Genomic DNA, 27,423 nt, shown 5'->3' with positions numbered 1-27,423 from the left:
AGCTGAAATGGCGATTTGCCCTAGTGAGGATTATTCTTACCCAGCGTACGGGATGGCTTAGAGGCAGGGGAACCGCGCTGGAGCTCACCGACTCGTGCCACCTCGCACAGAGACGCACCAGCCAAGCACCGGGTGATGCGGGCTGGCTTTTACCCGTTTGAGGGGGATCTCTGTATCTTAAATCCTTCTGTGCCCAGGGAGGTGAGAAGAGCAGCAGATTTAGTCCACTTAAGTAAATATGCACACAGTATGAAGCCTGGCTGTGGAGGTTCCTGTAATCTTTCTTCATTTCTCCCTGCAAGTGCCTTTTGGACTGTGTGAGTGTAACAGGGCATGTAGACCCTGCTGGAGTACAAGCAATAGAGGCACATTTTCAACTTTTTTTTCTTTTGTTCTCAGGAGAAGGCTGGGAATTCTCAAATCTTGCCATTTTGAACTCTTAGTATAGCAACGTTTATGAGTATTTTTTCTTTTCTTTCTTTTTTTTTTTACATTAGCAATGAGCTTTACCCTAACTGCTTTTCTATAATGAGTTCCATGTATGATACTGCAGCATCTTAGCACTGTACAGACCTTATGCCCTATTATTTTCCTCTACATTTCTATTTTACTACCGGAGTTAGGTAGGTAACCGGAGACTTTCTGAGTCGGCGTGTGCCAGCCTTCCCTAGCAAGCCGGAGCACAGCCGCCGTCGTGGAGAATTTGGCACAGAGGCAGACGTCTGTTTGGGTGCCTACCCTTTGAGCCGTACGTCAGTGCCAAAATGAGCCCTGCTTCTGTAGTCAGCGAGAGGTTTAATTGTGAGCTGTGCTCACCCGCGCTTCGTCACGGAGTAGAGCAGGGAGGCGACAGGATCCCTCGTGTTTTTTTCCATAAACAAATCTTTAATTCATGGATTTCTGGGTATTAGAGGATTTGCAGAAAAATACCGAGGCCCCTGATGTACTCCAGCCATTAATGGGTGCCTGGTTCATGGCGTGAGACTAGAACTGCTCTGTACTGAAAACCCCCAATTGTGTTTTAGGTGGTCCTCAGGCCCTCGGTGTTGCAAACCAAGCGAAGGCTGCTGGCACTCAACTGTTGAGCCAGCCAATTTGGGAAACTGGGTCTGCTCACCAGGTGCTAGGGGTGGGCGAGGGAATCCTTACAGCGAGGATGGGTAGCTAGTCCAGCTTACCAACTCAATTCAAAGCCCAAATAGAGTGACTCATTATGTCACCAGAGATGTGACTTTATTATCATCAGCAACAGGATACATCAAATTAACCGAGTGTTAACTCTGCTACAAACAGGCGCAGCTCCCATTATGTGAGATGTGATCAGATCTCACGTTGCCACAGGGAAGTCTGATCTTGTGTCATTTCTTGGGTCCTGGGGCTGCTCCTTGATGATGCTAGGTTCCCCGCAATGCGAAGTTTCCTTCTCTGAAAAAGAAGTTTTTCTTTGTTCTGCTCTCTTACCCATCAGTTACCCTTTATAGCTTCTAGGTGATATGCAGAACTAATTTCTCCTACCAAAGCACAGTCTTTATCGTATTCTCCACAGGTAGTCAACCCTCACTTTGTTTTTCCCTTCTACTCGTTGTGGTCTTCAGAACTGCCTTTATTTAGATTGTTATCAATAAATTAGGTTCAAGGCAAGCAATACGTTGTTACCAGTCAGTTATCAGCGTACTTGTCCGGATGGTTTTGTTGTCTCCCATGCTATCTGAATGAGTAACAACGCTTCCTGCTGATTCTGTAAAGCGCATATGTAATTTATGATGCATTGCAAAAACTTTTGGGACTTCTTACTCAACACCAACCATTTTGGATCTGCTCTGTTACACTACACTGATTGCTAATGTAGGTATATCCAGCACATTTGCTGGAGAGAGCTAATTCATAACTAGTAAGGGGGTTGACTGCTGCTTAGAAAACCATGTTTTGTAGACACCTCAAGCCTTTTCTTTTGCAGAGCAGTAGAGATGTGGCCTAAATGCAGGTTCACTGAAGGCAGGTGTGAAACTATTCATTCTATGTTAGCTGACTTGTAATTGGAGTTGAAGTTCAGTTAATGTGTCTCTTGGATAGTGGAAAGACTTGTTGCCCTCATTGATTTTGCAGTGGTTATGAAACCCAAGTAACTTAAGGAGAATAGTTTTAGATTTCTGACTCACACCAGCTAGCTATATATGGGTTACGAGCCTTTCTGGAAGGCTTGCAGATGGGCATGGAAGACTAGCTTCATCCTGTTGGCAAATATATTTCTGTTAAAGTAGTCACATGCTCTGTGTTTAGTAGGACTGCAGTAATAGCTCCTTCAGTTCTTATCCATTACTGCTAAAATTCATCTAGAATTAAATTGGGCTTTAAGAAAGCACTTTGTGTTTTCTCTGAATCGTAATAATTTATGGATCCATGAAATTGGTTTTGGTCTGTTCAACATGTTACTTAAGTATTTTTCCTAAGTTTTTCTTCTCTCTCCTTCTGTTTGTGCTCTTCATTGCTTGTTCTCTTTGACCAGATTGAATTAGTTAGGAGAGATTATGTGGCTAATGGTGGCTGGGAGACCTTCCTGTCCTATGAAGATCCAGAGCAGGATATTCTCGTTGGCCTTCTGCGCTTGCGGAAGTGTTCAGAGGAGTCGTTCAGACCGGAGCTGAAAGGAGGCGTTTCCATCGTCCGGGAGCTGCATGTGTACGGGAGCGTGGTCCCGGTGAGCAGTCGGGATCCTTCAAAATTTCAGCATCAGGTACTCCAAGCCATCTTTATTTTTCCCCTGTGCCTCTTTCTCATCCCTCCCCGATATAATCGGTGCAAAATTTTATTTAATCTTTGAGATTCATTCAGCTGTTTGGATTATAGTCTGCTGCACTAGGAAAAGAATTGAAATCAAGCCTCCTCTTGCATTTCCCATGCTAAAATTCTGTTGCTTCTGGGTTTTTGCTAGTGTTATTGAGTTTAGGCCCCGGTAGGTTTTAAACCTCAAGATTGAGCTTTTAAAAAAAGCAATCACTTTGTCCTCTGTGCCAGAAATGCTCAGGGCTGATGTTTTAAATTAACTTCCTTGTATTTAATAATCTTTCCCTGAGTATATGCATTAAGACGCAATTTTGTTGTACAGTGATGACGTATGGCTATAAGGCAGCAGCTGTGAAAAAAGAAAAAAAAATCTTTCCACTCTAAAATGGTTAACATTTCAAAATTTAGAAAGGAAAAAGTGGTCATCCCAAGTATTTAAAAAAAAGAGAGAGAAAAAAAAATCAATTGAAAGTAGCCAGCTACAAACATTAAAATAGGCTGGAAATTGAGATTTCATGGCATATGACGCACTGATGTTCATTCAGAATAGTCAGTGTTTGAGAGGTTAAGCAGAAACTGTTCTTTGCAATTGGTGGGGACAATTTCTGATTAGAAGAACGTTTTAGACTGAAGAGTTGTATGCGTTATTTAAAAATGCCTACAAGTACTAGATGTTTTTAGAATTAAATCACATCCACTTCAGTTTCACCACAGCCTGAGTCTGTACATCTTGTTGGGAAAATAGATGGACAAAGAGGCAAGCATAATTCCTGCATCCTATTGTCAGATATGAATTAATCCAATCAGTTATTCAGAGTACAGGACCAGCTTTGTTGTTAAATAGAGTGGAAAAGCTATTCCTTTGTTTTGAAGCATTGTTTTGAGTCCAGTAGCTCCTGCTGTGCAAGATTTCCAAACGTAAGAAGGGGCACGGTTCTGCTCCATGATGTTAACGTGTTCTTCTGCAGTTCTTTGTGGTTTGGCATCTCCTGTTTCATGAGCTGAGCCCTACAGTTGTCCCGTGAGCTACAAAGAGCAGGACCCCTGTGGTGTCCCCCATCAAAATTGTGGTAGGGATCCTCTTAGTAGTACAGATAACTGCGTTCCAGTATCCGTGCTCTGGCTGTGGTTAATCCACCAGCGTAAACCCAGCCATTAAGGGTCTAGTCAGGTAGCTGTGAAGATGCATCTTGGTTGTTTTAGGGTTGGTTATTTCAGCAGGATAGCTTTGTTCAGGAAATACGAGATGCACATGAACTTGAATTAAATCGATGGATTTAACTTCATTCTTTTTCTGCCTTGAGAAGCAGTCAGACATTAGAATTACCCATGAATAATTTGATCAGAAAAAAGCCTTGAGAGAGCTCCACTGTAAAGGTTAGTGTTAGTTAATGCACCTCTACTGCGGTAACTCTTCTCAAGCCATTTTGCCTTCACTTGCAATAATGTTTTGAGCAGTCCTGTGCCAAAAATATGAGCCTTCTGGGTCTGTACTAGTGCTCGAAATCTGACCTTGCTTATATTTACTATTTTAACAGGAGTTTTGTTTTCTTCCTGTTATTTCTTCCACTACAGGGATTTGGTATGTTGCTAATGGAGGAAGCAGAAAGAATAGCCAAAGAGGAACATGGGTCATGGAAAATTGCTGTTATTTCAGGTACCTTTGCTTTATCCCCCCCCCCCCCCAACTTAATCTGAAAATGAACCCACTGCAGCCAGCACCGCTGCTGTGAACATTCTTCGTATTAGGTAGAAAAATGAGCATCAGCAGATGCTTCTTAGTAATGGAGTCAGGTTCCAGCCTAGCTTTGCCCAGTGCAAGACTATTATTGTGAGCAACGTGCCAGAGGACGCGCTGCGGGGAACCATCCTGCTCTTAGTGCCGAAGGAGACCGGCTGCCTGACTATGGGGTTCCTTCTCCTCCGAAGACTGCTATTTCTGGACTCGCTGATTTGGGCCCGTCGCAGGTTGTTATTGTTCAGGGCTGTTTTCCTGAACTTGGGAGTATAGAAAATTGCCAGCCTCCCTTTTAGTCTTTCTGCAAGTACCATCATTATGGCGGACAGATGTGCTTTTAGGACACATTAAGCATTATCGTGAGGAAGGGAGCTGTGTAAGAAAGAGCTGTAGCCCTTTCTCCCCCTTCATTTTCCAAGCATTGTGCCTAAGAAAAGTGATACCAGCCCGTGGGGTCAGGTGTGTGAAGTCGAGGTCAGGGCTGCCTTTGTGCGTGAATTTACCCTTATTGGTAACACTCTCCCATCAATATATTAACAGTTATAGTAGCTATAGGAAGCTTTTACAGGCATATGGGTTGTATAACTGAGGAGACTGGCAAACCGAGAGGAGAGGCTCTTGTTGGCATAAGATTCCTTTACACTGGGGGACGTTAGCAGGATAGCGGTAGTATAGAACTTTTAAAAATAGTAATCTTTCCCCCCACCCCCCCCCCAAAACAACAAAAAGATGCGTGACTTTGATCCAGGTTGTTGAGTGCCAAAGTGAACAGCCTCTCACAGTGTGTTTTCAGCTGTGTAGCATCACTGGAAGTGGAATAGCATAAGTGGGTCATATCAGCAAGTACTTGTGACAAGGGTCAGAGCGTGAGGACAATGCGTAGGCAATAGCCAGATGCTTAAAGACAGTCCTGTGCTCTCCAGACTCCCTGTTTCTTGTCTTCTGAAGGCTTGTGCCAAACCTGTTTTGCTAGTCCCGCTGCGTGGGAGCCAGCCTGAACAGGGAATTTCATGCAGTTAAGAAATGTCCGTACCAGGTCTTTCTCAATAAAGAAGAGGCGCAGAAGTGAAAACAGGTTCTCTCCTTTTGGCTAATAACCTCTGGGCTTGGGATGTCTGGAGAGAGGAAGTAGCAATTCCTCTGTGCTAAAGAACACTTCTCTTGACAAGAACAGGAAAAGTACAGCAAATATTAAAAAATGACTTGTCAAAGCATTCATGTCACTAATTTTAGCAAACTGATATGAAGAAATATATTCTTCTGCATGGAGACACAGTACAAGAAATCCAGCTTGCTGTATACAGAGTTTGTGGTATCTTACCAAGACCTCGTCTGTGATTTTTTTTCTGGGGTGCAAAGTATGGTATTGTGCAATGTGTCTTTATAGCAGAATACTACAGAGTCTGCAAAGAACAGCAGCTTTCCAGCTGTATCCTTGGAGATGTTATCACCTGAGTTTCAGTGCTTCTCTTGGTTTTATCTGAAGCAAAAAATGCAGCCAGAAATTCTTTCTCCATTGGAGGATGAACTTGTTCTTGCTAATTTTGGTTTCAAAATAGATGTATCGTTTAGGAACACTTTGCAAGGTTAGGTGTCCAACATATTGCAAAATTTTGACTGCTGTCTAGAGAGATGCTTTTAATGGAGAGCTGCTTTGAAGGTGTCTCTCTGCAGGACTGTCTGTCTCATTAATACTGTATGTTTTCATTAATGCTTTGTTTCGATGTGTCCTTTAACAGTGTCCTTTCTTCAGTGTTGCTTTCCAGTCTGCCACTTTCTGGTTACATCAATACTAGTCAGCTAAATAGTGGTTTTGAGCATTGGCTATAGGTAAGAGCTCACCTCTAAGACGATCAGTTCCAGTTCAGCTCAGGTTAGAATTCACCTTAATCTGTACAGCATCCAAAACGGACAATACAGTTACCAGAGGCTGTGAAAAACAGGAAGGAGAGAAGACAACATGGCTGATCTGCTTTTACTGAGGTTACATTAGAAACGTGTCTCTCCTATGCAAGTGATTTGCTGCCCCTGCTGACAAAGGTGGTATTCAGCATTTCCTGACATCTCAGACTGTGTCCATCAGGGTCTCACTCATTAGAAACCTCTTTGCTTCGTGTCAGAGCATGTTAGCTGTCAGAGCCAATTTTCCTTTTGTCCAGACTCCTTAGAGGACTTCAGACATAATCTTATCTCCTCTTACTCTGCTTGCTTCCTTTCGCACATATAAGCTAGTCAATACTCTTAATTAAAAAAAAAAAATTATTTCACTTCCCTAGAAACGCACGTCCCCTTCATTAAGTCAGGTGTCATTTCTTGTACTTACCCATTTCTCGCTTCAGAAAGGGCTGAACCTCTTTCCCCCTCGGGGCTGATTCAGTGGCATATTTCAGTGTGAGGTATTCACGTTTTTATATTCTGTATCAGGCAGTGCTGTGAAATAACTCTATACAAACATGTAAATGGGAGACAAGTGAGTAATTCGTGATTGCCTCCTGATTAAGATCAGTAGGGCCGTAATGATCAGTTTGGGGTGACTGATCCCAACATCTTTCTCCTAAGCATACCGCAACAGTCAGGGATCCACAGTCACAAGGCTGTGAATAGAAATTAAACTAATACCACCTATTCCCTGTAGTCTCCACGAGAGATAAAATCGTTGATTATAGTTGGTGACTCATCTCCCAGTCTGTTGGTACTGCTTGAGCACGCTGTCTCATGTGTTTAAGGAAACTGTGCTACTCTTGCCTTTGCCTTTTGCAGTTACGGATAAAAAGGAGGTTTGGAACTTTCTAAAAGTAAAAGCGATGCATCATACCCCTGTTAAATTCAGCTACAACGAACAACATATTAAGGGGAAAGCAACCGAGCAACTGGCGTATAAATCAGAGGTAAAGCTTCAGGACACATTCAGTGGTACCCTAAAGCATCTGATTTGCTCATGCAGATAGCCTCTTGGTCAGCCCAGAAGCAATAAATTACTTGAGTAATCAGTGTCTCGTGGTTCGTATCAGATGTTGATTCATGGGCTGCCTTGGAGGTTGCCGACTGCCAGGGCGTGCTCGGGAGACCTCGGCGCTAGGCTCGGAAGCGCTGCTGGGAGGATGCAGGGCTTTGGTAGGGCTCCCGCGAGTTTTGCTTTCAGTGCTGGTTGGTTATTTTCAGAAATGCGGTTCTGCATAGCCATAATAAGAGAAGGAGAGGCTCAAGATAAGTGGAAAATATGGGAATGTTAGCAAACTGGCTTTCTGATGCTTCCCTGCTTCAGATTGATGGCCTTTGGAGGAGAAAACAAACCAAAACACTGATTAGGAGGATTTGCAGGAGCTAAGGCTAGACCTGTCCTAGCAGACTGTTGCTGTGACATAGCTACTGTGTACAGTCCTATAGTTCTTCATAAGCTTCAGTTCTGAAGATTTAGTAGTGTAACAGCTTTTAAAATAGGATCGATGCTGTATTAAGTAAGATTTCATTGCAGGCATGAACAAGAATACCGCTGTCCTTTATTCTGCAAGAGGGTTTTGGTAGGAAGCTTTTTTTCTTTAAAAAACAAACAAACAAACTCACAAAAAACCCCCACCTCTTTGTCTGTAGGATCTCTTATGGCCATGTAGCCTAACTTCTGCATAATGCAGACTAGAGGCTTTCACCTACCTTGCCTCTGCCCTATTTGAGCATGTTTTGGAAAGAGGAAACCTATCCTGATTTGTTAAGGCCGTGTGCGTATGGACAGGGTGCACATCCCTAGGCAGAACTTCTTCCAGTGTTAAATCCCTCCTCGTTATTTTTCTTTTTTTTGTACCTTCTGAAACTCTGATCAGGTTAGAGCATGCATCCTTCTGACTGTTCAGTGCATACTTTCTGTGGCAGTGGATGCTCCATCCAGTTTTTTGTATTTTCATCTGCAGGAGCTTTCCTTAGAGTGGGCAGAGAGCCAGCAGAAAGAGAGACCTTGCAGAAAATCAAGAGGGCGGGAGGTGAATGTATGGGGTTATCTTCTTTGTGTTTCCTTCTTCAACTCTCCTTCTCCCTGTGTGAGGCCAGACCACCCCCTATTTTATAAAACTCCCAAAACTAAAAAAAAAAAAAAAAAAACCCACAAATTGTGAAATTAGATTAGGCAGGCGGTATATAGAGCTCAGGTTCATGAAGAAATGAAGGCGATTGCCGTACTAGTGACTTGTGTAAAGAGCATGGAGTGAAACTGTGAGCAATAGCAGCTTTCAGGGGTTTAAAAACAAATAGTTTTCTTTCGTGGGACTCTTCCTCTCTGACCTGCAGTGTTCTTACACTGCCCACAAGTGGTAGGAGTCCTTCTCAAGGCAGCATGGGGGGTAAGGGCTTAAAGCTTGTTCTTGTTGAAAGCTTTGAGCGCAAAGCTCATTGAGTCGGGGGTTCGGCTTTGTCGCCTTTCCAGCCCAAGTTTGGCACGCACTTGCAGTCCAGCTGCTCAACTGCTGCTTTAGCCGCGAATGACTTCTGGCTTACGGCAGCTGTATCACCAGCCGGCTTTGCTCCTCTCTGGAGGCTGGTACAGAAGGACTAACATGCTCTCTCTGATTCCCCAGCTTCAGCCTGTGTCCTGGGTAGCATTCTGCATCTCATCAGCTGGGATCGCCCTAGCCAGAGCAGGGTGAGGACTTCTCCCTGTGTCAAGAGCCGAGACGCTTGTGAGACAGCTGTCAGACTTTTCTTTGCAAGCACGTACAAACCAGGGCTGTATAAATGAATGCCATCAGTTCCTGTGCTTCTTCAGAGTACATTAATTTGCACTCCTAGGGAAAGAAAGAAAAAAAATCTGAGTTTCCCAGCAGACTCTTTCCAAAGCAGTTTGTTCTCCCTGCTGTTCTTGGAATAAACAGGTTTGGCTGAACATGTCTTCTCGTAACAAGCCTCTTTGTTCTTAAAGACGTTTAATCTGTGGACAGCAAAGAAAAAGGTGCAGCAGGATCTAACAGGATTGCTGTAACTTACTCCTGTAGTACCTAAAGCACGCAAGGTTACCTTCGAACAAAGGAAAATCGGAGGTCTCCTGCATCAAGCACCCCAGAGTCATCGCAGGCAATGAACCAGCGAGTGATGCACAGAGCAGGCTCGGCTGTACAGCAGCTGCCTGGTGGTGCCTGGTTAAATATCACTTCATTTGAAGAGGACCGGTGGGAGAAGTGCATTTAATTGGCTATGGAAGAAGCGCGTTTGTAAGGAAAGAGGAGCATTTGCAAGCCAGGTTGGGAAGGGCGTTTGGGGTTTTGGTTGCACAAGAGGAAATTGGGTCACGGATGTGATGGGAAAGGAGAAAAGGCATAGATATTCCAGTTTCGTATTGTGTGTGATGCTCTAGTTATACCTCTGGTGTTTCTGTTATGCAGATTCTCTGAATGCTGCTTTTAAAGCTTGCCCCCTGGATTTTAATGGTCGCAAGGTACTTCCTTCCCCCCACGCTCCTGAAAATGCAATTGAGGATCTGGGTGTTGGACCAAACAAAACAGAATCCAGTATTTGCAATAGCAGGGTGGTTTTGTGGCCTGCTTGCAAGACAGAAGTGTGCTGTCTACTCCATAGCAGGAGGGAGGAGCAGCCCCCCACCACCTAAATCAAAGAGCAAAGTGAAAAAGCGAGTGGCTTGTTTATCATGAAGTCGTTGCTCATTTAAGGTAATTTTCTGCATGAGTGGTGCCTTTCTACTCTTCTGATGTGAGTAGTATATTAGTATGCAGGCTTGGGTAGCTGAATGGTAGACCCTGGAGGCATCACTCCATTATTCAGAGCTCTGGGGAGGTCTGATCTGAAATGTCTGTTTTTCCATTTTCCAGCATTTGTAATTGCATGTGTGTTTTCTTTGCCTTTTGTTGGTTTTGGGGGTTTTTTTTGTTTTTGTTTTTTTTGCTTTTAGGAAACCTGCTTTGAGTTTGCATCTTTTTTTTCCCCTTGTAACAAAGCCCTCCCGTACCTAATTACACTAAACCAATTTTAAACATGTTCCTCCTCTGATGTCCACAAGTCCTTAGGCGCTGGAAATGTAAAAATCCTTGGAACGTTTAAGGCCACCGTAGGGTCCCATAACCTGGCTGAATTCATAATTTGCTGCTTCCATTTTGGGAAATGATAATGCTTGAATTCTGTATCTGTATTTAGCTTTTTTTCTTCTTTCTTTTTTTTTCTTCCCCCTTTTGGAAGGGTGATGAATGAAACTTCTGGTCGTTTTTCACCATTTGAGTTGCGGACCTGTGTCTTTGTCTGGGATGGGGTTTTGTGAGCTCTAGGTAGGACTTGAGGCTGTATCTCCCGTTTCGGAGTCTGTAGGTCTCGGCGCTTGCCGGGGTCTCCTTTGGGAGTCGGTGAAGAGCGGTTGCATGCAGTGACTCAAGCAGCTCTTTCCAAGCAGTTCGGGTTTTGTCGGAAACCGCACAGCATTCAGAGGATGGATTTAGGGAAAACAAGAGAGCTCTGCGTTCATTCCCCACGTCCTCCCCAGCCCGCGGGGTAAGCACAGCGCAGCCCTCGTTGTTCACGAGTCCGGCTTGCAACAAATTTGCTTCACGCTGCCTCTGTCAGAAAAATGTGAGTAGGCTGCAGTGGTCAGATCAATATGCCGTTTCTGACACCCCCAACAGCGAGTGTCTGGGGAAGAGAGTAGATACCGAGTGAGCAGACAAACATCATCTCGGCCTCCAGCCCTTTGTCGCCCAAGGGCTCCTTGAGTCGGAGCTAGCGTCTTTGTATTCGATAGCCCTTGAGGGATTTTTCTGCCTTGCTAGTCTGCCTGCTTGTAGCCACTGATAGCCTTTTCTCCCCGTGCCTTTCCATGAGATCTTTATGGGTGGTTGTAACAGCCCACCGTTGTACCTTGAGCTTGAGAGAAGTAATCCTTTGGTCGAGGTGAAGGTGGAGAAAGGACAGTCCTCATCTACAGCCTTTCCTGCCTCCACGAGGGTTCCTATTACCATTATTTTGGCTTGGCTGCTTGATGTCCCATAACTAGCCCCTTTTTATCCTAATCCTATAACAAGTACTTCAGACGGTCGTGTGGAGACATGCACAATACTGACCCAAAGCAAGATAGTTTGACCCATGTTTTTCACTATAGGTCTTGGGTTTCAGGGAAGTCACAGGTTGACAGAATTACACTATTTCATTAAAACGGCACCAGTGGTAAGTACATGAAGTATAACATATGTCAAATTGTGAGCTATTAGAGGTCCTTCCCCCTCCTAAATGATATAAGCATAAGGCTCCTGCCTTAATATGCTTAAACAAATTAATACATTATGGGTCCTTGGTCTTTCTCCTAAGCAGCAATTTGATCGTTCTGATGTCAGCCTCCAATTTTGGTAATGATGATTTATTTACAGTAACAATGACCAGAGAGATTCAAGTCAGAGCTGTGCAATTACTTGAAGTATCTGAAAAATGGAATTACAAGACTGATACCTTTCTCTAAAGTACAGAAGTTACACATGGTCCTGAAAAGTACATGGCAGAAATGTTTTCCTTCTTCCTAAAGGGCAAACTTAGATAATGTGTCGTGGTCCAGGGCTGGTGGCAGGCTCTGCTCAGTGCTGTTAGCCTTCCCGGCTGGGCTTTGTGCCCGTGGCCACCTCTGCCTTGAAGACTTGGAGCACAACTAGCCCTAGCCTGGCTGATGCCTGAGCAGCCTGTGCCGGCGCACGGTTTCGCAGTAACCAAGCGTGAGACATCCATGTGTCAGCGCTTGGTCATGCCCACACAAAGCCGGGCTTTGTCCTGTGCTCCTTCTGGCTCTGAGCATGCTCTGGGCCCTTATGCCCAGCTAGCTCCTCGCCAAGTCCTTGATCTCCTGCTCCTCTTGGTGTTAGGTTGTGTGTTGGCGTTATGCCAGACTGACGTCCTGTCCTGGCACCAAACATCTTGCCATGGCTCCAGGTAACATGACTGGTTTTTGTTAGTTTGTTTGCAAAGAATATATTTCCTCCTGCTTCAGGGATAGCCACTCACTTTCCATGTGGGTTTCTGGTGGTATCTTCTCCACCAAAACACTAATTGTACCATCCAGCATTGCTTCTGTGCGCCCTTCGCGTGTTCACGTGTCTTCAGTGGGTGAAAGCCACTTTCCTCCAAACCTTACACCGCTGGCACGTGCAGAGCCCTCTTGGCACCTGATACATGTCAGCAGAGGGAACCGCCTCCAACTTCACTTTCTATGGAGGCAACAGAGGTTCTGGCAGTGCCAACACCAGTGGCATTTTGCTGTGACAGTGCTTGGCTTATCACTTACTTTACCTTGGTAACCTGAGTCCCACGTACAAAGCTAAGACGGGGCTGTGACGGATCATTCCCTTTATTCTAAGCAGCAAGTGTATCGGGGAGTCGGGCAGAGGAACTGAAGGTACCTGACTACCGAGTAGACATCTCCATCCCTTTCTACCCATCCTGAGGCAGCTGCCAAAGGAGAGGGACAGCACCTTTACGCTACCGCGCTGTGTTTAAAGGGCTGCTGTCCTTGAAGAGCGTGCAGGTGACAGCGGATGAGCTGGCTCCTTGCTTCGGCGACTCTGGAAGCTGAGATGCCGTAGGTGGGGCTGCTGGCTCCTCCAAGGACAAGGGCCAGCAACGCGCGGACAAAATGCTTGTGTGTTTTAGGACTGTAAATTACTTCTCAAAGAGTAATAGGTAGCTTTATAAATACAGTGCTCTTGCACGGGAGAGCTTTTTCGACTGCAGCGTGTGCTGTGACGTCTTTCTGTGTTATCTGTTTGTGCTGGCATTAGAAAAGCAGGCGAGCTTGGCTGCTACCAACAGGATTGTCTCCTTATCTCTGTCCAGAAGTCGCTTGTTTGAGGAGGATGGGGACGGGATTGAATTCCCCTATCGCAGGCGCTTGCCCGATTAAAGCTGAATGCGCCGTTAATAAGCACCCGTTCCTTTCTCCTTTCAAGTAGAGGCATTTTGTCACCTGTGCCTACGCAGTCTCCAGTAGCCTCCAAACGAGCCTCACCGCTAATTTACACGGAGACTGGGAGGCGTCTGCAGCCGCAGCCAAATCTGCACCAGCACGCCTCGTCTTCTGAAGCCGGAGTTTAGCGTCTCCCCGCAGCGAGCCTTCACCGTAGCCTCGCTGCATGCCGGTGACGTCGCAGCCTTATCGCAGTGGCGTGGAGGTCTGGCACCAGCGCTGCTCTCTGCTATAAGCTAATTACTATGCGGCAAGCTGATCACTTTTCCCCCAGACCAGGTTTCTATTTGTGTTCTGTCAAGTAGAAAATTAACATGGACACAGGCCAGGAATGTCTTCTGCCTGAGTGCGCGGGGGCCGAAGGTGGCGGTGGGAAGGCAGGATGAATTTCTGAATGGGAGGTGTGTAGGATCAGGTGATGGCAAGCATCGCCGGCTTGTTTCATTAGCCGGCTCATCAGGGAAGTCGAGTAGCCAAAGAAGAGCCGGAGAATAATTGCCCGTAGCATCCACGCAAGCCGCATTAACTGCTACTCTGTGCTCTTTGTTCAGCTCTGAGCCGAACGGTATTTCTGCAGAGCAGGGAAGGGGTAGTGAGTGCAGATTTTTCAAGGGAGAGGCTGGCTGTCTTGAGCTGTGTTCATTCAGTACCTGACAGCCTTTCAGAGCCTTTGCACTAGAGATGCAAACGTAATCGATGTTCAGGTGACCCCCTGCACTTGCTTTGCTGTTGGAGTACAGAAGAACATAGGAGCTTTTAGGAATCCTATCAGGAATTTGCAAGAAGGACTCCAAAGCAAACGTGTGCAAAAATGAGAAGAGATTGTAAAGGATTTTTTCCCCGGCTAGTCATTCTCACTTCTTGTAGTCAGTAGCAGTATTTTTGGAGTACTTTGCTTTTTATTAGGAATGCATGAGGTAATAACCTCCTTTAGGAAGGAGCCACCTGGACTACTTGAACGTTTGTTGCTGTTGGGGGGAACCCAACATCACAGGGATGTCCAGTAGGCATGTGGGGGTCTTTCAGCTCTTTTCTCACAGTAGTTTCCATGACCAAAAGTCATTAATATCTGATTTAGTGATCTGTGCTATTAAACTGTAAGTGGATGGGAGCCTGTTAAATAGTTCTTCAGTACAGAGACATTATGACATTAATGATCTCTTTCTGGTTTTCATGAGCGAGATGGGAAGGTCAGAAGAAAATGCTGATTTCTGACCTCTACCTTCCTGCAGTGGGTAAATACTGAAAGAGATTCCCGAAGGCATGTACTATGGGTGAAAGCTTGCTTTAAGAGCTGACGTAGGATGAAGTAGGTGCACGGGTACGCTGCTTGTTTAATGACTGGTAGACTGTATCCTTGAAGATTGCTGAGTGTTTCTTCACTGGTGTTTAAAATCCCTAGCACATAGGAGAGAAAATTGGCTGTGAATTCCTCAGACGCTTGGTGAGTCATCCCAAATCCCCAAACTCGCAGTAATACCTTGCCAGATGGGTTGAATATTTCAGCAGCCATCTCTGGAAGAAGCCTCAAGACATTATGTAGCCTGTAGATCTAGGCTCTCGCAAACCTTTAACTTGACAGATTCGAGTTTTAATAGCAGGAATGTTTTACTTTCCCTGTCTCTCTCAATGCCTGGTGGCCAAACCAGTAGCATTAGTTATTAGCAGTAGTTATTAAATTGTAGGAGAAGCTATGGTATTAACTCGTAAATATTTAATTTTGTCTGGTTTAGAGTCAAAAGATCTGTTAACTCTGGCTTCATCTGTCAGAATTAAAGGCAGCGTTGGCTTGGTGGCTTTCACTCTCCTGGAAGTGGAGTCTTTCAGTGCAGCTGGGTTTGGGCAGGCCTGTTTAGTCATTAATGAAATATTGCGTCTATAATAAAGAGATCAATGAGATGTAATCTCACCATCTGGAAGCTCCAGGATGGTTCTGAACTGATTTTTAAATGACAAAGTCTGCAAATACGAGGGCATCTCCTGCGTGCTAAATAACACCCCAAAAGTGGAAAGCTGCAAAATCAGTTCTTTCATTCTACTGTTAGATTGTACGTCATTGGTTTTTATAAAAATTTATATTGGTGACAGTCTTGGTTTTGAGATTTTGCTTTAAGAACAAACTAGAAAATCCCAGAGTGATCCATTTGTTAATATTACAAAGCTTTTGCTCTGGTTTTCCTTGTTAGCTGGCTGCTCTTACCAGCAAACAAATTCGTTGAAGTTACAAGATAAGAGAAAATACGGTATATCTGCTTTGATTCAGTGAAACTTCATAATCAGTTTATTAACCTATGTTTGCATCAAATCCAGAGTGTTCATTTAAACGTGGGTTTTCAGAGCGGGGATTGGATGGGCAGAGAGGAAGGGGATGCTAATGCTACCCAGCGCTTGTTGCTTGTGGGTAGTGGATTCAAAAATAATCCGGTCTCAAATCTGAGAGCCATCGCTGTTTTGTAGTTAAAGGACCTGTGTGAAGTGAGGTGGTGAGCTGATTAAGGGAGACCCAGGGTTTGAAACTGTCTTTTATCGCTGGCTTAGTTTGTGATTTCAGACGAATTACCCAGCTGCTTGGGATCTCGGCTCTTCTTCTGGAACGTGGTGATGACAGTACCGGCTAGACAGAGGTGTTGTGAAAATAATACTTTAAAAAGTAGGGAAAGCATTCTTTGCGGGAAGAAAGCACAACTTTCATTTGACAGTCTCAAAAAAAAAAAAAATAGACAGGGTTTCAGGTGCAGATTTCTCTTTCAGGTTCAACAAAAAGCATCCAAACTAAATACAGGGTTGGGCACAATTGCTATTAGTGAGTTTAATTCTGTTACTCATTTTGGCCTTACTAGAGTAATGATTATGAAATGCTTCCGACACAGTGGTATTAACAATCACGTAAGTACATAAAAAGATATGTCTAAATCACAGCTCTAGCTGTGACGCTAATTAGCTCTTTATTGTTGCTTCAGTAGAAGGAGGTCATGAAATACTGAACTTTTATCATCCTGGGATTTCATCCGTTCAGAGAGCTTTGAAACACATGGGCACGGTGGCAGAACTGCTGTGCCGGCAGAATACTTCAGACTCCAGAGCTGTAACGTGCTTGCGAGCACAAAATCCTGTAAAATACTGAAAAGAATTTCCAGAACTGAGTTTTTAGAGCAGAATTATCAAAATACAAATATTTTCAAAGAACTTTATTAAGAAAACCCACCTTATCCCCACTTTCCATTAGTGTTGTCTGGAATGTGTTGTCTGAGGACTGCCAGAACATTAGTAGTTCTCAGTATTTCTCAACAGGAATCTGTGTGCAGTATAAGTGACCATATCTGTGTTTCCTCTCTGTGCTAATTTGAAAATTACCATCATAATTTGAAAAAAGCATCATATTTGTAAGATACTGAGTAACATTTCCAAAAGCCCCTATTCCTAATTTTCAGAGGTTTTTAACTCCCACTATCTTTAGGAACTTTGGAGAAATGAGTTGCCAATTATTTAACTTAAATCTTTGCCTGTTTAATTACTGATCTAGGGACTGTTCGTTGGCCTCTTAATTTAACAACTTTGGTTCTGGTTACTCTGAAGTGCTTAGGTTTTTTCAGTGGGTGCTGTGAGTGTTGTTTTTTTCCATTTCCTTGGTGCTGATAAAGGTTTTTTGGTTATCTCAAGTCCTTTGGCTTTTCCCCATTGTTACTATTCTTTGCAGTTGGTTGTTAGTGATTCATGTGAAACAACCTCATGTTTTCCCTAAAGATAAGTGTTGCAAAAACTGTAAATACCAAACCAAACTAATCAGAGGTCATAGATGGATATTGTGTGTGTTCTTAGCTCGTACATCATTTTGGAAATGTGTGTTTTTAGGTTAGTTTCCAATACACGTGATAGACAGTTTTCTCTCATATTTCCTTGGGTTGTGTTTGACCTTCACCGGGAGCTGGAACGTGCTGTTAAATCAAATAGGTTTGTTCTGAGAGAGAACGGGTAGAAGTGAATTGGTTGGTTCCTTCCTTGCATTGCTTTCACAGCTGGAATCTGAAAATTCGGACGCTGTCCTGAGGCAGGACCAAAGAGAAAGCCACAGGGATCTTACGTTCCTACCATTCATACGTATTTGAAGCCATATTTTTGAGCCCCTGACATCATGCTCATCTGACCCCGAATCCTGAGAGCCTCTAAAACGTGAGCTTTATGATCGCTGAATAACTGCCTTTGTGGCAGTGGCAGTCTGTTCAGCGTGCTTGGACCAAGGGGATTCTCTCAGAGCTTTTGCTTTCTTTGATTGCTCTTTTAGGTGCACTTAAAAGGCAGATATTTATGATCTCTCCAGCAGAAGTGGCTTCCAAGTCCCCTGTCCAGCTCTGTGAAATCTCTGTCTCTTACTAATGTCTATGGAAATTCTGCACACGACTGGGGAGGCATTTTTTGCTTCCTTCCCTGTGCCTTTTTGAAACCACAAAAGTTATATTGCGGCTAGGGCAGAACATTCCCCTTGTAGATCATTACCGTGCTCAGCAGCTCCACAGCAGTCAAGGAGGGAACATCCATCCTAATATCAAAAGATGCAGCCTCAACCATCCCAAATCCCAGAGGCTGGGTGGACATTCGCTGCTGATTCGGGGTGAGATTCTTGGTGTTTTGATAAATGTAGCTGTCCTGTTGCCTGTGCTAACCAAGAACCCTTTCTCAGCACTTCTGCAGAAAAATCCTACTTGACAGAGGTCCTCTGGAGAACTTGGGTGTCCCCACAGTGAGCTCAGTGCTCTTTGGTCCTAAGGGAAAAAAACTACACAAGTTAGTTATTCCTGCAAAACTCTGAAGAGGTTTCGCTGTCACCAGTTGCCGTTGGCACGTTAATGGGTTGAGGCAATTTGGGAGGTTGAGCTGACTCAGGTTCGCTGCCTTACAGTTCCTTGCACATAGGGCTCCACTAACGGTTTCTAAGAAATATTTTGAGGGGGAAGGAACCTGTGAGACATCATATGCATTGATTGTGCTGCTTTAGAAGAGATTTCAGCTGTTGCGAAAGACGTGGAGGCCTGTGCATAGGTAATTCTCCTGTGTGCCTCAGTAAGTCTCCGCTATGGAAATTTTATGAACTATTAGGAGCTCTTTAATGATCCTGAAAACAATCTCATTTTCACTTAGTTCTGTGACTAGTGAGCCATGGCAAAGGAATCTTTGAGGATACTCGGCCTTAGGTGCTGCTTTGCAATATCCTGGTGTGGCAGGGTTGAGTCAGAGGAGTGTATTTATGGGCTCTGCACAGAAAAGGTCACTAGCAGGGGGTTTGCGGTGAAATCTGATTTCCATCTTCCTCTGAGTAGCTATCCTGTACTCACTGCTTTTCCTTCTGAGCTAGAAGAGTGTTTAACCCTGACACAGTGGTCACCTATTTTCTCCATCCCCTGCTGCAGATGGATTCTTTTTTTAAGTTCAATTTTGCACTTTAAATGTTATGTTAAAAGGCCAGCTTTGGCATTTTATCAGTAGGATTCACCATTATTCAGACTTCCAACAGATGAGAACAAAAGACTATTAAATTAACCAGAAGCCGTTGCCAGAAAATGTGTAATTTGGAGATTGCAGCGAGGGACGCTTCCAAAACCCTTCAGCTGGCCTGTGACCGTGGGTTTCTGCCAGGCAGGTGTGATCAAAGCCCTGTCCCTTCGACCAAACCAGTGCTGGTGAATCTGGCAGCGGTGGCTTGAATACAGCCGCTCCCAGTCGCCTGTCCTGGCGTTTGGAGGGAGTTGCTGCCCTTTGGACTTGGGGACAGCTGAGATGAACGTAGGCATGGGTGCCGGTCCCGTTTGGCCTTTCCTTCAGTGGTTTGGCATTCACAGTTGTACAAAGTTGTGATAATTTCAGAATAGAGATGACTTTTTCCTTAGCGAACATGAATTCCTTCTGCATGATTTGTAGCCGGTTATTAGTGTCCCACAGATCTTTTATTCCATTTAGCAGCGCCTACTGCGTTACACTCCGCTCATCGAGGATGAAGGCTGTAGCTTGTTTCTGGCTATATGCCTGCTTTTAATTCCATGTTTCAGCACCCTGTTTCTTTTCGAGTTATGCCATGCTGATCTCAAAACAGTCTTCCTCCGTTCTGGCTATGATTTCCCTGATAGGCTTTGATTACAAAGAGATACCTTTGTGCTGGTGGCATCCCAATGAGTATCGTAGGCTGTGTGTGTTAGCCTTTCGGTTCAGAGCAGCAGAGAGTGGGTCTGCAGTGAAACCCACACTCATCCATGCCTGCTGCACATCGGGTTGGCTCACGGAGAGATTTTGGTGCATTTCAGCAAGGTTCCTTTTGGAGGAAACCAAACCATGAGCTTTGCTCCGGCCGCAGATCAAACACGCTCCACCCTCTGAAGGCGACAGAGAGGTCTGAATGGATGCCCAGCTCCCTGGCCATCTTCCAACCGCGTGTGTGGTGGGAACATCAAGTCCGGGGCACCGGACATCTAGTCTGAAGTAAACACCCCAGTTGCATGTAGTGTACAGGCTTGAGCACCAAGTGCTTCAATCTACTGATCCCCTCCTGTGGTGCCAAATTAGGCTGTAAGCAGTCTGCCTAGCTGGCTTGTACTTCCACACCTATCTGCTTTCCCCTGCTTCCAGTTTTAAATGCTGCCGCTGTGCCGTGACCAGCCTGCCCCGTTAGGCTGTAGCAGGACGAAGTCTCTCGCGTGGATGGGCTCTGCCTTCTGCACAGTCCCCTTGTAAGCAGCAAATTTCTGCCTTTCTCTTGTCATTATTTTTTAATCCAGGCATTGAATTCCCAGGTCCATGATGGGCTGATGGTAGAGGTGTTGTGGGAGCATCTCCATAATCCTGTACACTTGGCTTCCACGCTTGAGTGCAATGGCTGCTGCTTGGGATGGTCTTGGTTGAGAGCATTCCCCCTCAAAACAGATAGCTTCCTGCCTCAGAAACGCTCCGTGCTGTTGGAGCTAGCGAGACATCCCAGGTTGGCCGGCTGGAGATGGCAGCAGGGAAACAGCTCCAGGTCTTCACATGTGGCCCACAGCTTGAGGAGTCTCTACTTTGTCTTCTCAGAAGACCTTCCTGCTGAAGGACAGTAGTTCTGTGCAAGAAGTCCCCGCTGTGAGCACGGCTGAGATGACGACTGAGACACTTCGGAGGCAGCACTGTGTGGGACCCCTGGGGCACGGGGCCAGCCAACTGCATCATCAGTCGTGTTAATGACTTGAACCCCTTGCCCTCAAACGAGGAAGAGTTAGCACTTAACTAGCACCACTTAATAGCTCTGAGATTAATGGAGGCAGCACGTAATGTTCCGACACAACCTAAATTACCTTCTTTTAAAATCCACACATATTCCAAGAGCTTTAGTAAAGAGGGGGAGGCTTAAATAACTTTGATCAAGGTGTTTTTAAAACAATCAATCAGCCGAATTACTCCTGTGTCCCTCAGCTTCGAGGGGATTGTTCTTTAGGTTTCGCTAAGCCTTTTAACCGAATCGTGCTGGGCTGCCGATGGGGTTGTTCTGTTCTGCGAGCAATACCTGTATGCCGTATCCCAGCATCTCTGCTAACGAACCCAGAGGATGGTTTTTTGGAAGATGCTGCCAAAGGTTTGCACAAGGCCAGAGGTGCCAGCTCTCCCGGGCAGAGATCGGGAAGAGGGGAGCGGAGGTCTGGGCAGTTGCCTTGCATTTGTCTTTGGCTTCAAGCTCATGCTTCATCTGCGTGAACTGGGGGTTCTTTGGCTGTGATTTTTCAAGCTCTTCTCCACCCGGGTTGGAATGAGGAGCACGAGCACTTTTGGGGCCTGGGTTTTGGTTGCTCCGTTTCCATATCTCAAATTAATGTTAGGCTGCTCTAAGCTGTTGGCCTGGCGGTGTGGCTGGAGCTGAGGTGCATAAGCAGGCTGGTAGCCATGGCGAGGTAGGTTCAGGAGATGTATTACAGAGATGTTTAAACAAGTCCATCAAAGCCGCGATAGCTGAAGACGAGTTGCCGTAACGGTGTGCGGGTGGGGAGGAAGGGGTTACAAGCCCGGCCAGGTCACTCTGTACACAGGCGATGCAGCTGATTCCTGGAGAGCCATTTGCAAGTGCCACAGTTTCCAGGAACTCGCTGCAGGGATGAGATTAGAGGTAAGAGGGGCCACTTCTCTTGATGCCGAGCCGTGTCCTATCTGTCCTTCTGTCCCCATCCACCAGCTGCGCTGACAATGATGCCGCGGTGTTGAGCCCTTCCTCCCAATGACTAATGTCTGCATCTGTGAGTAATTAGATAAGGTGAGGGGGATGGCTGCCGTAATGGACCTGTCCTTCTGCAGGATGCTGCCTGCGCGGCAGCGCTTGTCGGCGGAGCCGGGCTTACCTGGCGCTTGGATGCTGCGGGGTCTCATTAAGAGAGGAAGGAGGGGGAAGAGGTTGTTTAAGAACTGAGGCGCTCGGAGCCTTGCCTTTCAGCGAGGAAATTGGATTGCGGCTGCGGAGCCCACTTGTCTCCCTGAAGTGGAGCTGAGCTCATTTCTGGGAGCGACTGGCCAGCGCTTGCTGGGGTTTAGAGCCCTTCAGTTCCCGGTAATGATGCCTGCAGCTGGGCCGCCGGCTCTCGAGAGCCTGCCCGTGGGTTTTGTCGTACCTGGGCTGCTCTGAACTCTCGAATCCCGGACGCGTTACGCTGCTGTTCTCTATCGCTCCCTTCTGCTCCCGGCTCTCCGCCTTTCCCTTCCGCAGGGCGAAGCACGGTGGGTGCAATTCAGGGCAGCTAGAACAGACGTGTTCCTGCGTTTTCCCCCTTTAAAAACAGCAAAATCCCAGGGACGGATGTCTCTGCTCCAGCACGGCACGCAGGGAGGCTCAGGGCCGACTGTTCGGGCAGGCAGCACCCTTCGGCACCCGCTTTCAGGCCCCTTCTGGGCCCGTTGGACAATCTGTGCCGTTGTTTCTCGGTGCTGATTTACTGGGCCGTTGTGGCCACTTTAGTGCAGGCGAGGGGCGTTCCCCTTGCCGTGGCAGCCACGTTGCTGCTCAGTATCGTCAAGAGGTCCTGGGCCGCGTGGGTCTGCTGATGTTCCTCCGCACTAAACGTCCCTCCTGCGGAAGCGACTTTCCTGGCCAGCCCTGGCTTCTCAGACCGGTTCATTAGCACACTGATTTAGGCCTTTTTGTCATTGCTCTCGCAGGTGTCGGCACGAGGAACTACTACAGGAAGATCGGCTATGAACTGGAAGGGCCTTACATGGTGAAGAGGCTGGACTGACCCCCGCAGAGGTCCTCAGCCCCTACCAGCGGTTGGGAGTAGAGAAGATACGAGGCTCCTCTTGGAAAGAAAGCTCAAGGCGACGGATGCAAGCTAAAAACCAAAGGCTGCCAGCTGCAAGGTACTTGCTTATGCCAGAGCCCGTGGTGGCAAATGGGCCATCTCGTCTGGGAGGAGCGCTTCTGCTGAGGTCTGCCACTGCCCCGGGAGAGGTCATGGACGTGCCGCGTGGCCGTTCCCACGCAAGCCTGCCGGCTCTCCAGGACTGGCTCTGATGCGTTTTAATAAGCAGGGCTGAGTGTGTAGGTGAACTGAGAGCTCCGAGTGTGGGGGCCTTATTCACCAGCCGGGTATGAAAAATTTCCATTGTTTTTATGGCACCGTCATCAGGCTTTTAATCTTTGAGCATCGAAATTGTGCAGGTTATTCTGAAACACAAACAAATTCCTCCTTTGTGCGTCTTTATTTGCGCTGGCCTGACTCTCTCCTGTTTATCCCAAGAGGTGCAGTTTAACCTTTTACAGTAGGACCCCATGAGGATTGGAAGCCGTTACCTTGCTGGTGGTAAGATTTGAGATTATAATTTCAAACAAATCTGTATGGGGCACACAGTATTAAAATAACTGAGGTTGGAAGGGACCTCTGAGGTCCCTAGCCCAGCTCTGCTCAAAGCCGGACCCTTTAACTCAGGTTGTCCCAGGTCCTGTACAGCAGATGTTTGAATATCTCCAAGGATGGAGAGTCCCCAACATCTGGGTCCCTGTTCCAGTATTTGACCACCTGGATGGTGAAAAAGGTTTGCCTCATATCTAGTTGGAGCTTACCATGCACCAGTTTGTGCCCGTTGCCTCTTGGCCTGTCGCTTTGCACCTCGGAGAAGTCTCCTCCTGGCTCCTCTGCGCCCTCCCGTTAGGAGCTGTAGCGGGAAGATCCCCCTTTGCCCTCTCTTCTCCAGGCTGTGCAAACCCGGGTCTCCCAGGCTCTCCTTGCACATCAGGATGCTTCCTGGTGGGCCTCCGCTGGCCTTGCTCTCCCCGCTCCTGGAAACGGCCTTGAGGACTTGGTCCCTAACTTGCCCGGGACGGCAGCGCGGTGGCCAGTCCATGGTTCCCCGGCCCCCATCGCACCCCTCCTCGAGGGGGCACGGAGTTTGCCTTTTCCCCCTTGTCAGCAATCCCCCGATAGCCCTGACCTTTCCTCCTGGCCCTTGGAGGAGGAGGAGCCGCGCGGCAAGGAAGGCTCCGGCGGGTGCCCGGCCACCGCCGTCATCTATCACTGCCTCCGAGGGCTGCGTGCGGGGTCAGCGGTGCCGACGGCGGCTGACGCACGCGCGGACGGCGGCTGACGCACGGCCGGGCGGCTGCGACACCTGCCTGGAAAGGTTTTATTAGCGCAGGGAAACGCCAGCAGCCTCTTTTAAGGGCTTCCCAACGAAAACCGCCTTGGGGCTCGCGGGGACCAGCCCCGGTTGCCTCTGTGCCGCGGAGGTCCAGGGCGGGCAGAGGGATGCTGCTGCTTCCTGACTTGTTAAACTGTTTGGGGCTTTTTCATCCTCCAAGACACGGTTAAGCGGGAAGCTTTAGGATTTTGGCACTGTAAAAGCAGAGATGAAAACAGATACGTGAAGAGGGGAGGTGATTCCTGCTCCGAATCCTTTAAGTTCTCCCCGGAATTTGGTTTTCCTGGTTGTAGGGCCGTAACTGCGTCGCGGTGACGCTTGTACTCTCCGACAGCCCTGGGCTTGCAGGCAGAGCTCACCGCTGCTGCCTGTCTCCAATATCGGCCCTCGGGCAAGTCCAGAAACTACCTGACGTGTTTATTTTTTAAGGCTGATGCTTTGAGTTTTCTAGGAGCTTTATCACAAAATGAACCAAATTTTGTGTCTTAGTTTCCCGGTCGCGTGTTGTTTTCTTTTTTCCTGTGGTGCTTTCGTGCTGCACCAGCTCCGTGTCTGCCAAACCCTTGTTCCAGGCTTGTCTGCACAGGCTTGGGTTTATTTTGAAGTGTGATATATCGATTTGACTGTTTGCTATAAGTGCAGCCAAATGACTTGCAGGTTTCTACTTATTTCTTTATGAGCCATCTCCCCAGCCGGGCCAGGGAGCTCCTCTGCGGCGCGTCCCCCGCCTGTGTCGCTGCTGGCACGGGGCCGCGTCCCCCGGGAAGGGCTCAGCAGTGCCCCTGCTTGCTCAAACCCAAGGGGGAAAAAAAAAACCCTTGGAGATGTGTCACCAGCCCCCACAACCGTGCTCCCGGGCTGAGTCCAGCGGCAGCTCCATGCTTGGGCCGTCCCCGGCGTCTGAGCACCTCGGACTCGTGACACCCGGCTTGGAAAGCCAGGGCCAGCGGCCGCTGGAGCACGGCTTGCTTGGTCGTGGGAAATTCTGGGAATAAAATGGGGATAAAGCAGCAATTTACTGCATTCATGTTCCTCCCCGGACCCACACTGAACCCGGATCCTCCCAGGTGCCGCCTTGCAGGGAGGTCCATGCGTTTCGGCTGAGCGCAGGGGTTTGAGCCCCGTAATCGGCACATGGCAGCATTCCCCCTGCCTGCTGGGTGGGTTTTATAAGGCTCAGGAGATTTGAAGCCTGCTTTGACAAAGCTTTTACCCTTTGAAGCCTTTCAAGGATTGATGGCGGCAGTAAAAAAGAAAAGCCCTTTTTTGAGCCTTTTCTGGAAAACAGTGTCATAAGGTTTTGATTATGGACTGTAAAATTAATAAGTGTGCGCTGCTAATCTGAATTAAGCCTCGGCTAGCAAAAAGCAGCGCTTTGTGCCCAAACCGCAGCGCTCGGGGCTCAAACCCGTCCGGGAGCACGTGGTGCTCGGGGCTCAAACCCGTCCGGGAGCACGTGGTGCACGGGGCCCTTCCCCTCGCTGCCCCGGCCCCTCGTGTCCCACCAATTCGGTGATCCCTGCTGGGAAATGTATCAAACATGACAATTTTCCCCTGCTGGTTTTCCAATGTGCAACTTCCCGATATTTTTGGCTTTACGAGGCCGTTGCTTTGAAGCACGAGAGCATCCGAGGGGCTTGGGCGGCCAGGCCTGTGCCCAGCTAATTAGCAATCAAGGGGGGGGAAAAAAAAAAAAATCAAGGTATGTTGGAGGCTGGAGTCGAGGCTTCCCACCCTGGGAGGAGACTGGCACCTCCTTGAGGGCGAGGGGCTGGTGCAGGGAGAAGGGACGTGCGGGCAAGAGCCTTCGGGAATATATGAATATATTTTTTTTTTTAAAGAAGGAGGTGAGTCATGCCCACTTCTGCATTAATTTCAGCCCCTTGCGTTTCTCCTGTTCTAACTTTTGGGGGAGGGATGATGCTTTTCTGCCTCCCTGCAGTCAGCAGCGAGCTCAGGTGCAGCTCGGCAAGTAATAACCCGCTCGGGGCACCGTGAGCGCTGTGATTTCGTCGGCGTGTTTTTTTGCGCTTTCTGCCACAAAAAAAAAAAGCAGCTCTGCCACCTTCAATATTTCTTGCTAGTCTATTTATAGGTCTTTTCCTCACTGATGCAAAATTATCTTTCTTCCCCGGCCTCGGTGGTGCCTGGTGGCTCTGCCCGGCCCCTGGATGGGGCTTGAGGCCCTTCCACCCGCGGTTAGCGCGATGCACCGTGTTTGCAAACGCGGCTGTGCCCCGGCCAAGCCTCCATCGCCGGGAAATGCAACCGCTTGTTCATGGCGAAAGGAGAAATTTAGCCAAAGTTTGGGCTGCGCGAGGCTGCGAGAGCGCCGGAGGCACAACTACCTGAAGCCTATCGCCACGTGTGCCAGGTTTCCCACCGCCTGGCCCTCCTCCTTCCCCAGCCTCGGGAGGAGGGCGGCGAAGCTGCTTTCGTTATTGCGCCATGACCCCCCCCTCCCCGCTGCGCCGAGACGCTTAATCCAACCTGCTGCTGTCCCCCTTCAAATGATCTATACCTCCAGCCGCCCCATCTGCATGTTTGTTGCCTGTAGATAACTGCTCAGTGACAGGCAGCCGCGCTGCTTCATTAGTCTCTGTGATAAACAGACCTGTGAATTTATTAAAGAAAAAAAAAGAAAGAAGAAAAAAAAAAAAAGAAGTAGCTACCACTGGCTACGCTGATGCATTTAGCAGCCACAGGAAAAAGACTGCTGCTGCTGGCTGGTGGGATGCGGTGGAATTTGTCACAGACTTAAGATTTTGCTAATGAACAACTTGGATGCAATGCTGAGTTTTGGAGAAAAACAGCGTAACAGTGAATGGCTTTATTGTGACAGGGACAGCAGCAAGGATTTAGTTCTTCCCTTGATAAATGCTGCTTGCATCACTGTGAGCAACGTTATTTGTCCCATTCAAAAAAAAAAAAAAAAAAAAAAAAAAAAAAAAAAAACCACCGTAACTAGGCTGAAGCAGCCTTGTCCAAAGTGATTGCTCTGCCTGCTGCAGTGGACTACCCCAGCTTTTAAAGCGGCTTTTCTAACGAGCTGCTCATCGTAGGGGAGGGAAGAAAAACGAAGAACAAACTTGCATGTTTTTCCCAAAGTAGAAGAGCAAAACTTCACCCCCAGGATGTTAATTTGAAATACAAAGCAGAATCCTACACTGTGGCTATCCCTCTTCTTCCTTTCCTTTTGCTGGGGAGAGATTATGACCGCAGCTAAAAGCGGAGCGGTACCTCCTTGGTGGCCCTGGAGCCCCATCTCCCAGTGACACAGCTCTGGTCTCCTCCGAAGCCCCTCGCCTTGGCACGTACCTCTCCTCACTCAGCAAAGCAG

The 27,423-nt window shown here is 47.3% G+C and overlaps 1 protein-coding gene across 1 annotated transcript in view; it reads left to right on the top strand.

Annotated features, from left to right (window-relative positions):
- Positions 1-24,571, top strand: part of ELP3 (elongator acetyltransferase complex subunit 3) — an 88,917-nt gene extending 64,346 nt beyond the window's left edge. The window contains exons 13-15 of the mRNA XM_026102008.2: positions 2,507-2,734; positions 4,360-4,441; positions 22,608-24,571. Coding sequence (XP_025957793.1) covers positions 2,507-2,734; positions 4,360-4,441; positions 22,608-22,684 — 387 coding nt within the window. The 3' untranslated portion in view covers positions 22,685-24,571. The remainder of the gene's footprint in view (positions 1-2,506; positions 2,735-4,359; positions 4,442-22,607) is intronic.
- The last annotated feature ends 2,852 nt before the right edge of the window (positions 24,572-27,423 follow it).

Source organism: Dromaius novaehollandiae, chromosome 3, assembly GCF_036370855.1.
Source record: "Dromaius novaehollandiae isolate bDroNov1 chromosome 3, bDroNov1.hap1, whole genome shotgun sequence".
Classification (NCBI taxonomy): Eukaryota; Metazoa; Chordata; class Aves; order Casuariiformes; family Dromaiidae; genus Dromaius; species Dromaius novaehollandiae.
This window is presented reverse-complemented; position numbering and strand designations above follow the sequence as displayed.